At 48.2% G+C, this 11,566-nt stretch overlaps 1 protein-coding gene across 3 annotated transcripts; it reads right to left on the bottom strand.

Moving 5' to 3' along the window:
* Window positions 1-5,648: 5,648 nt before the first annotated feature.
* LOC119466001 (adenosine 5'-monophosphoramidase HINT3-like) lies at window positions 5,649-11,559 on the bottom strand. 3 transcript variants are annotated; one of them, XM_049657154.1, is made up of 6 exons: window positions 11,420-11,559; window positions 8,857-8,978; window positions 8,610-8,727; window positions 7,650-7,716; window positions 6,811-6,937; window positions 5,649-5,741 (listed from the first exon to the last, which is right to left on the bottom strand). In XM_049657154.1, the coding sequence occupies exons 1-6, from the start codon at window positions 11,553-11,555 to the stop codon at window positions 5,691-5,693; spliced, it is 621 nt and encodes a 206-aa protein (XP_049513111.1). In that variant the 5' UTR covers window positions 11,556-11,559; the 3' UTR covers window positions 5,649-5,690. The 3 variants fall into 3 exon arrangements, with proteins under 3 accessions (XP_049513111.1, XP_037582411.1, XP_049513112.1); XM_037726483.2 differs by having other exon boundaries at window positions 11,270-11,540; XM_049657155.1 differs by lacking the exon at window positions 7,650-7,716 and having other exon boundaries at window positions 11,420-11,557.
* Window positions 11,560-11,566: the final 7 nt, after the last annotated feature.

The following is an 11,566-nucleotide window of genomic DNA, read 5'->3' as shown; positions in this document are numbered from 1 at the left end:
CCCAAACTCTCTTCGTCGTCCCTGCGCATTTTATCCAGCAGCGTCTTCGACAACACACTTTCATGCGAGTATTCTTGTAAGTATGCGCAACGCTTCTATCGTATAGCTGTGCTTGTGCAAACATTTTTAAACTGCAGAAACAGTTGATTGTTGCCCGCGGCCGAAGTCTTGCGTGCGTCGAGGCATTGAAAGGTTGGCGAAATCGCCACGCAGCGACGACATTAATTATATAGCGAAATAATGTACACGCTGGATCGTTACGAAGCAGCTTCTTCGCAATCAAAAGCAAAATAAGAAAATGAAAAGAAGGCCTGAGCTTACGTGGTTGCAGCATATAGAACAGACACTCGCGCATGTTGTTGCATGCACACTGAGAAACAGCCAACACATTCTATAGACTGACACGTGTGTATACTTTTGTAGGTTGCTGCTGAAGACTGCTTGCGTTATGAACTTATGACACGACATATATGACCCGACAGTACATCTATATTACCCGCCGTGGTTGCTCAGTGGCTATGGTGTTGGGCTGCTGAGCACGAGGTCGCGGGATCGAATCCCGGCCGCCGTGCGATGGCGGCGAAATGCGAAAACACCCGTGTACTTAGATTTAGGTGCACGTTAAAGAACCCCAGGTGGTCGAAATTTCCGGAGTCCCCCACTACGGCGTGCCTCATAATCAGATCGTGGTTGTGGCACGTAAAACCCCATAATTTAATTTTAATTTCAGTCATCTATCGCTAAGCAGACAGCACTTCTGAAGTGCCGAAAGGCTGCGGCTCGGCTATGATAAAGTCGGAGACGTAATGCGTGCGGGCTACAACACTTATCATGTCTTTATCAGTAAAAGTTCTGTCCGCGCGAATGGCCACCACCGCGGTGATCGTGCGCCTTTATCGAGCGAGAATGTAGGCAAAGTGAAAAAACGCTCTTACGTAAGAGAAGTTTTGCGAAAATGGGCCTCGGTCCAGTAATGATGTGTTACATCCTTAGAGGCAGTGTATGCAGCCAATACTACATATACCTTAATCATTAGCATGCGCCTGAGTTAGCGCGTGCCCCTTTGGCCACTAAACAGTCACCGGGAAGACATCGGCTAAAGCAGGAAATTAAAAAGGACGATGCCCAACGCACACGGCCACTTTCACCAAAAAGAACAAGCCTTAAGTGTGACACTGATCGACAACCGGTCGCGGTACTTGCACAGAACCCCGGTCTCACCGGAAAGGGCGCCGTGCTTCAGAGTGCGGCTTCCCCGCTCCGGCGGCGACTTCGCGGGCTGCCCCACTAGCTCATCGTAGCCAGGCCGCGGCCCAGTTCCATGCGCAGGCCGCGCTTCGTTTCGTCTCACGCCATGGCAGCGGCGGTCGGGGCAGACGCCATCTTGGAGCAGCGCTCCCCCCCCCCCCCCCCCCCCTTGCCCCAACCCCAGGTCTACCTTCCTCAGCGTCGGAATCGACTGCGGCCGCCGCTAGCCGACGCCGGCGCCTGCCATTGGTTCTCTGATCTGGTCACGTGATGCCTTCTCTCCCCCTTTGTCTTTCATTGCACCGTTGCGCTCTTCCGAGATCAAACCGCGCGATCCCTCTTCCTTCTTTTCGGGAGTCGAAGGTGTCACGTGACACTTTCTTTCCTTTCGGGACGGAACGGATCCCGCGGCTGCTTTTCGCGCCTTTCAGAGGATTTCCCGTTTTTAGCGAGTTTGAATTCTCAACAGTTCAGCCCGCTTTTGTTCTTCGGTCGGCTATCCCTTAGATTCCCAGGTACTTCAAACCTGAGCGAAACGGAACATCTACTAAACCGTCTGCTAGATAGTCCTAATTATGGTTAAAATGAACTTTCATAGTCGTGGTCACAAAGACGACATCGATTCATGTAAAGGGGTATAATTTTCTGAAACTTGTGGAATTCCATTGAAATTTCGACACAAACATTTCACAATTTGAGTGAAGACCGCGCCATTCCTGCCGACGGGAAAGTGACCTAGTATTTGGTGCCGCAAGCGCATAACTAGCGGGCAAACATGCGGGGGAAAAAATCATGACATGATCAAGATTCCCCCAAAAATACTCTGGCATTTTATTCCACAGTACTACAAACGTTCCGCATGTGGACCAAATTTGAGAGTTCTGGAGATACGTACACACGCATTAAAGATGAAGTAGATCTTAGGCTTCTTTAGAAGGTCGGCTACTGAGATTGAAGACGATGATGGCGTAGATCGGGCGCCGAGTTATGTCGCAGCTAGGGCGATATACGACAACGCCGTATAGTTATGGCTGGGTTCGGCGGTGGTAGTACAGGCCAGAATTAAAGCAAATTAATTCAAAGACCTTGTTTGCACCGTGTGCCAATCATGCGCTGAATCTTCGCGGCGTTCATTCATTTAATGTTGTAACAAGCTAACAGAAGAGAGCAACGGACACTGACCTGACGTATGAATGCCTCGACCACTTTCACGAAGCGATAGACGGCCGCTCACGAACGATGTGGGAAGAGTGACGTCGGTTTTCAGCGTCATTGAGCCTGCCGACGAAATGCTTCGGACATTGACACCAATCCTCACTGAAGTTTATGACAAATTATCAGGTCATGAAATTGTTATGAAGATCTTACGTGTACGAGGGCACGTGAAATATGCTAGGAAGTATTCTATATATATGCAACGAAGACTGGACTAGAATTAAGTTCTACAGTGCAAGAAATCCGTTTCTAGAATTCGTTGCCAAACGGAACTTCGTCGAGGCCGCTCCAAACCTGTTATATTTCGCTTGTTCCTCACCGTCCGTGTTTCAGTTGCCTCATGCGAAAAGAACTTTTGCAAGCATGAACGACGATAGGCTCTCAAATTTATCGATATTGTTCATAGAAGGAGAACGTGTAAATATATATATGTGTGTGTGTGTGTGTGTGTGAATTTTACCACTATAAATAAATTTACAGAAGTGTACGAAGGATAACCTCTGAAGAAATTAAATATTCAGTCTTCATAACAATTTATTATAAAATACTCAACATGAAGCAACAGAGTCGAATAAATTCAAAGAAGAAATGAAGATGTTTCCTGGTCATGGAATCTAGTCATTAGTTTGTCATTGCTACGTGACTTCACGTCAGATAGTAAAACAATGTATTGTTACCACTGGCCCAGCTTCGCCATTACCATTCCAAACCCCTATACTGAGCATCTATAGTTATCGGTGTTCTGATATGGTATTGTTCGGATTGGCTCTCCACAGCACGCACCACGACAAGGCTGGTGAACAGCACAGGCCACGGCTGTCTGGCGTCGAGGGATCAAGCAGTTGTAAGGCCGTAATTCCCACGTGACAGTGACAGTGACAAGAACTTTTATTGGTCCTGAGAAACTGGCCAGGGGGAGCCGAAGGCTCCCTCAGGTCAAGTCGGTGGCTCCGCCCACGATGGCACCGAGAGGCGAAATCCCGTTGCCATGTCGTGGGCCCTCTGGACTGCCTGGAGTTGGATGTGGTGGTGGTCGCTTCTTAGGAACTCCTCCCACTGTTCCTTTGTGGCAAGCATAGAGTTTTCAATGGCTGGCATAGGTCGGCAGTGTGGGAGAACACTCACTCACACTCACTCACCATAATTTTTTCCAGGCCCCACACTCACTCGCACTCGCACCAGAGCATGTGATCGAAAGAGCATGAGTCGGCTCCGCATTTGGGGCATGACTGCGGGAAGTGCGGGTCTATCCAGGATTGCTAAGGGACCGCGGAGTGGGGTACGTGCGGGTTTGTAACATTCGGAGCGTGCTAGCTTGTGGTTTATTTAGTTTTGTGTGAGGAGGAGAGAACCACCTTCTTTCCAAGCGGTAGTGCGAGACGATCTCGTGAAAGGTGCACAATGGGTCTTTCTGGATGCTAGCCTCGTTACGAGGAGGGCCGTTGACGGCTGCGCGGGTCGTGAAATCGCGCGCCAGCCGGTGAGCCCTTTCGTTGGGGTTGCAGCCATGCGGTTCCCTAATTTTTCACAACCTTCGTCCTGGTGTCGCGCCCCTTCTCGCATTCCCCCCCCCCCCCTCCCCCACTGAGAACTCTTTGCTGTCAATCACTGTCGCACTCTAACATTCGCCTGGTCGCCTCAAACATTCCTACATTTCTGTTTACTTTGTTGAAGGCGGCGCCGCTGCGTCGACGTTGCGGCCACTTCCCCTCCCCCTCTCCCAATTGTTGTGGCTGTTTCTTGGCTTCCCTGATCTTCCCTGACCCCCATCCTTGCCGTACCCAAGTCAGTGTTCTGTCTTACCCCTTGTTAGGTGCGTTACCCGGGCTGTCGGCGTCTCCTGTCGTAATCATCGTCGTAGGTAAGCAAGCGGCTCGCGCTCGGCACGCGCTCGTGCAACTGCTCCCCCGTTCGTCGTCGTCTTCCACAGGTGGCTGCGTTGAAGCAAGCGGTTCGTGCTCGCGCTGTGCACGGGCTCGTGCCACTGCTCCCGCGTTCGTCGTCGTCGTCGCCTTCCACAGCTGGCTGCGGTCGACAGACAGACAGACAGACAGACAGACAGACAGACAGACAGACAGACAGACAGACAGACAGACAGAGACAGACAGACAGACAGACAGACAGACAGACAGACAGACAGACAGACAGACAGACAGACAGACAGACAGACAGACAGACGGAGACGGACGGACGACGGACGGAGATGCGATGGGGTAGGGAACATCGCTTCACAGGCTCCCTGGACCGCCCGGAGTTGGTGCGCAAGGTCTGAGCTTGCGATGCACTGGAAGAAGTCCGTCTCGTTGACGTGATGCTTCTTTGTGGAGACGCGTAAGCGGGGGCCCCGCCACATCAAATGAGGAAAGGTTGCGAGTTGATTACATGCCAAACAGTCAGGTGAAATGTCCGTGTATACATGGCCATGGTGGCCGGCGACGGGAAGGATTCAGTCTGGAGGAGTCGGATAGCTATCTCCTGCCTCCTAGTTAATTCTCTATGTGAATCCGTGAACTATTTCCTGTCTAGTCTGTAACGCGAAGTTATCTCGTGAAATGTGGTCCACGGGTCCCCGTCGGCGCCACCGCCACTTCCCTCCCCCGCAGTGGGCGGGGGGCTCGTTTGCCCGCGGCGGTGAATGAGTCCTCGCGCCCGAGCGTGAGACAGTTCGTTGGGGTTGGCGATTAAATTATGGGGTTTTACGAGCCACAACCACGATCTGATTATGAGTCACGCCGTAGTGGGGACTCTGGAATAATTTGGACCACCTGGGGTTCTTTAACGTGCACCTAAATCTAAGTACACGGGTGCTTTCGCATTTCGCCCCCATCGAAATGCGGCCGCCGTGACCGGGATTCGATCCCGCGACCTCGTGCTTAGCAGCCCAACACCATAGCCACTAAACAACCACGGCGGGTGCACACAGAAAGTCAGATGCGTGCTGAACGCTGATGCACAACCACAGCGGCGTCCAGTAGCAAGACGGGGCACAGACTGAGGCACGCGCGGTTGCCGTTGCTGGCACTTCAGTTGCAGCTAGGTCACGGCAACGGACCCTGAAACTTTTCTTCGGAATAACTTTAATCACAAGAGTCACTCCCGGCATCCAGTGGATGACGCCGCCGCACCAGAATACAACATGGAATGTAATCGGGTGGCCTTACTCGCACGTACAACACTGGAGGAAACAGCCTCAAAGCATAACTCGAATTAAGTAAATCTCAAAGTGATCAGGACGCTGGTGGTCGCGAACGCTCCAGGTAGGCCACGGTGTCCTCCACCTGCGGCGAGAGAGAACAGTGCGACAACACACTCAACAATCGATTTGTACCTTCTTTTTTTTTTTTTTTTTGCTCATTCGCGCGTGTGTGTGTTCAGCGCACGAGTTCAGTTTTTGGCAGTTAAACCATAACTATTGCGGTTAGAATCTGGAAATATCACGAAATTGTGTCCATACCAATGACACAATACTCAAGTCGGAGGGAAATTGGTTCTTTCTGATTCAACCTACAGTTTCCGAGATAAGTGCCCTTCCCCCACAATACTATACTCGATTGGCTTTTAGACATACCTGCCAGCATCATAACCTTAAAATTCGTAAAATCCCAGAGACACAGCATCAAGAAGGGAAAAAGAAGCGGCGAGAGGGGGGCATAGCACGCATTTCTCTAAAGCTTTGCCTGCTGACATAGAAGCAGCAGCAAACTTTAAACAGCAATGACTGACAAGCAACGCTGCTTTTAGATCACAATGAATTTTCCGGCGGCTCTGTTGTTGCCTCCACAACATGTCTGAATAAACTTGCTCAAGGCCGTCACACCTCTTGCGTCGTTTCACCAACAGAAGGTTCGAAGACTGAAGAGCAAACATTTCACCAAGAAAATTAATTTTTTCGTTAAGTTCTGGTGCAAAATTCGTAAAAAAGGCCCAAATTCATAAGCGTTACGAAAAATTTGGCAGAGTTGGCAGGTATAGCTTTTAGGTTCCAAACTGCATCTCTGTTATTAGAGGTGCCACAATGGAGGAATCCCATTGTTCTGTTGTTGCTTTTTTGCACAAGGTAGGAATGCAAGCAGTGCTGTGACCTGGAATCACACTTGCGATCATGCACTCGGAAGCAGAATGCTGCAGACATCAAGTCATATTGTAGTGGGTAAGCTTTCGTCACAGGAAGATCAAGACTCGACAAACAATGGGCCTCACACGGGAGCCAAGGTTTCGAAAAAAGCACTCATGAAGGCAAGTGGTGGTTCTAGCCTGAGACAGCCCAATTGTTTACACATTGTTGACCGACAAACTTCACGTGCACTGCAACACACAATGAACAAAATATGCTACAGGTGCACTGACCAGACTGAACCATGGCATACTAGGCATGAAGATGACACTGGCCAACGTGGACATGTCTGCCACGGGTGAAATAACGTGCAGGTGCAGGTGGGAGATGCTCGTGAAAGGAGGCCAGTGGAAGCCCATCCTGCGAGAGACAGCATTGACCGTAAGGGCTTCTTTTACAAAAATCCTATATGACAATACATTTCCTGGCTTTCGATGAATAAGTCGATTTACTGAAACACGCAGGGCCGAGCAAGGTAAAATATATTCAAATAAAAGCTGTTTCGGATCCCCCATGGGAGCCCCCACCCCATGATCACATAAGTTAGAAGGGTTGTAGTTTGGGTTATAGTTGGTTTAACCACATAAGGCCACTAACATGTTCAGGTCCACGAAAATGTAAACCACCCCACAACCAACTTTTCCACATTTTCTACAGCCCTGAGTGAGTATCCAACCGTGTGATAACTGACACAAATCATTGGGCCACTCGGTAGGTGGCAACTTGTTGGTAGCACAAATGCGAAGGGAAAGAGAGAATATGAAATGAGCACTTCGGAAGTTAACTGGAAAAGCATCCAGACGACTGCATCATCAAAGGCCATCACACAGACTAATCAATCTTAAAAACACAGTTGCATTCTCAGAGTTGTTAATAGTTCATTACTACCACAAGGACATGACAAAGTCACTATAGTTCTCTCCGAAGAAGCAAGAGCGCACGATTCTGTGGCATGTTCAGAGGCTGTATTTGATGCAAATTCAGAGCCAACATTCGGTCTTCTTACAATCAGCACTTCAATTATTTCTTGACTACAATGACCTCACATCACCACATGTAACACATTGCGTACCTTGAGGAATCCACGCTTCCCCCGCGCTCTTCCAGTACCTGCTTCCCAATCTCAACTAGGCGATTTACTGGAATAAAGTGAAAGAACAATCGGCTGGCAGTTAGAACTCTTTTTGTTTTCTTTCTTTGGGAAACTATTGCTTCAACAGACTGCAACAATGTTTCCAGTATGACATTCTCTTTGGGTGAGTAAAGAACATAAGGTGAGTAAGAACCAAGGCACATACCATGTTGAAATGTAGAGATAATGGCTGCAACGTGCCGATTGCCTTTGAAAATTCATTAGCAATGTCAAATGTCACACACACACACACACACACACACACACACACACACACACACACACACACACACACACACACACACACACACACACACACACACACACACACACACACACACACACACACACAGGATCTCCCTCGTAACTTGTACTAAAACTTAAAAATATGCGAGTGCCACGTAGCTGGACAGGATCAAGGTAACATTGTTTGCCGTTGCTTGAAGCAAGTCAGACTACATTTTGTATTTTGCCTAATTACATAATTAGTAATGAACTTCTAAAATATTATGATTAGAGCAAAATTGTCAATCAGAAAATTGTAGGCTGTCATGGTAAATTCCCGATCCATCTTTTTGTTGCTCAATACGTGCTGCATAAAAGCTTTTCCAAGCCTGAAAGAAGCATGTGAAAAGTTCCATGCGACTAGTTTAAAATTTTTCATGATGGCCTACAATTTTCTAATTTGCAATTTTGCTCTGATTATAATATTTGGAAGGTTGATTATGCTGAACGACGTACATTAAACAAGAAGCATTTAACATTGGTTATCATTAACAAATAAAAATAGCCTCCTGACAGTAAATGCTGTGATACAAAGCATGCACCCACCACTTATGTAACGCCCTCTCGGCCTTAACGATATTCCAACAAACACACATCGATCAGCGCGAGACTCACCTAGAGGAATATCGTTGTGTGTTAATGATTTAACATTCTTCACGTGCTTCTTGGGAACAACCAAGTAGTGATGTGTCGATGCAGGGTGAATGTCTGGGAACACACCATAATCTTCATCCTACAATGAAATGAAACACAGGATTTTTTGTAGCTTCTGGTCCCACGAAATCTTGAGCATTTGTGAGTGCATAACAGTATTGAATTAAGAGAAATGAATAATTAAGAATTGAATTAATATAATCGACACCTGGTAAAGAAGAGTTGCCTTCGGGTCTTTCCCTGCTATGATTTTGCAGAATACGCAAGTAGCGGCTCCACTTGCCTCGCTTTCTGCTGCACCAGTTTCAGGTGTCTTACCCCAAAAGGCACCTGCGAAATAAATGCCGGTCCACATCACTGTTTTTTTATGTATGCTGTGCATAGAAGGACTGTTTGCCCGGTCTTCCGTTTTAACGACAAAATATTCATAAAAGCATATAGTGTAGGTCGTTCAAAGTGTGCACTATATCAATCAATCAATCAATCAATCAATTTTTATTGTTGCTCATAGATTAATGACATTATTTTTATACATGCAGGACCCCAGAACTTTTTCAAAGGTTGTGGCAGGGGTCCGTTTTTTTAACATAAGTGATTACAAGTGAATATTACAAGGCAAAAAATACAAATATTACATTAGCTTTGTTACAACTGCATTCAAACCCAATATATTGAAGTGTAAAATAAGAAGCAGTGGGGCTGTGGCTATAAGAGGGAGAACGACGACGAGGGAGATAAACCTTGTTTCGGTGCTCGATTGGGTATGTTACCTCTCGCTGCTCTATCGTGCTGGTCGCGAACGCTTACTTCTAAAGTGCTTCGCGACATTCGGTGGAGGTGCTGGCCCTTTTGCTAAACTGGAACTCCGAAGCGGACGATCCCTGTCACATCTCCCATGCCTGAGGAGACTAGTCCTTCCGATCCACCCCAGGCACCGCCTCCGGTCGTCTGTCCTGGCGCGCCACGCCAACGGGATCCTCCCATATTCAATGGCACTGACGATCATGACGTAGAGGACTGGCTGTCATTATACAACCGAGTGAGTGCCCACAACAAATGGACTGAAGCTGACAAGCTTGGTTACGTACCATTCCACCTTTCCGGGGTCGCCCATTTTTGGTTCCGGAACCATGAGGCTGACTTTTCCACCTGGACAGCTTTCTGAACGACACTTCAAGAGGTCTTCGGTCGCCCTGCTGTGCGCAAACTTCGGGCTGAACAACAGCTTCGCTGTCGTGCCCAACAAAAGGGCAAAAACTTTACCAGCTACATTGAAGATGTAGTTGACATTTGCCAGCGTATCAACCCAGATATTGCACGTGCTTGCCCAGCACGTGCTTTTGATTGAGTCGGCATCAACATTTATGGACCTCTGCCAATCACATCAGACGGCAACCGCTGGGTAATCGTGGCCATCGACCATCTTACGCGCTATGCGGAAACTTCCCCTTTGCCCAGCGCTTCTGCACGTGACGTTGCCTGGTTTCTCCTGTGCCGCATCATCCTTCGCCACGGAGCTCCCAGGGAATTACTCAGTGACAGAGGCCGCGTCTTCCTCTCCGACGTCATCGAGGCTCTCCTCAAAGAATGCCGCATCATTCATCGCACCACTACTGCATACCATCCACAGACTAATGGCATGACCGAGCGCTTTAATCACACTCTTGGTGACATGCTGGCCATGTACGTTGCATCTGCCCAAAGCAAATGGGACCATGTTCTACCATTTCTGACCTACGCTTACAATACCGCCACGCAGACTACCCATGGGATTTTCGTCCTTTCTCCTGTAGGGATGCGAACCTTTTTCCACAATGGATACTATCCTTCTGTACCGCTCTGACACCACGGAAACCACTTCCGTATCCGAAGCTGCAGCACATGCAGAAGAGTGTCGCAAGCTATCCCGTCTATTTACGTCAGAAGACCAGCAACGCCAGAAGCACCTTCGAGAAACTTCCCATGCTCCTGCATCCTATGCCCCTGGCTCGCTAGTGTGGCTTTGGGCTCCAGCCCCTAGCCCTGGACTGTCACCAAAACTTGCGTCGAAGTACCAGGGCCCATACCGCGTGATCAACCAAACGTCATCCAGTCAATTATATCGTGGAACCCCTCGAGCTTTTTTTGGATCATCGCCGTCGAGGACGCGAAATTGTGCATGTCCAGCGTCTCAAGCCGTACTATGATCCGCCTGTGTTGTCGTACCATTGGTTGCCGGGACGGCTTCCTTTCCTGCGGGGGAGATAACTGTACTGTAAAATAAGGAGCAGTGGGGCTGTGGCTATATGAGGGAGAACGACGACAAACCGTTTTCTTGTTTCGGTGATCGGCTGTGTTACCTCTCGCTGCTCTATCGTGCTAGTCGCGAACGCTTACTTCCAAACTTCGTATATTCTCGCGAAGCACTTAAGTGCTTCGCGAGAATATATATATATATATATATATATATATATATATATATATATATATATATATGCGACAGAAACGTGTTGTTCGCTAAGCTGCGCCCGCATTTCTGTACTTTGAACATAAACTTAATTAAAACCCATAGTGGGTTCAGCTATATGTCCAAAAAAGCGCGAGAAAACTAAGTACGTGACGTAGTAAGCATGCCATCTTACCCATATTTTGATACTTGAACAAGTTCACTGAAGCTGCATACAAATTATTAACACAAAATATCGGAGCTATGCATGCGTGGCCGGCACTCAGTTTTCATTTCTGAAACAGGCCGGACTGCTCACTATTATTTTACAATTCTCGGCGCTTACGAGAAGTCACAGCTGGTGAGCAACGTGAAAAATAGGCTAGCAGTGGGCCCCGCAACAGGAAAACGACAGCTTCCTGAAGCGGCTGAAGCCGCGTGCGATGGCTCGCGTCTATCAAAAATCTACAAAAATCCCTCATGTGACCAGCCT

The sequence above is a fragment of the Dermacentor silvarum genome, chromosome 10 (genome assembly GCF_013339745.2).
Source record: "Dermacentor silvarum isolate Dsil-2018 chromosome 10, BIME_Dsil_1.4, whole genome shotgun sequence".
NCBI classification, from domain to species: Eukaryota; Metazoa; Arthropoda; class Arachnida; order Ixodida; family Ixodidae; genus Dermacentor; species Dermacentor silvarum.
This window is presented reverse-complemented; position numbering and strand designations above follow the sequence as displayed.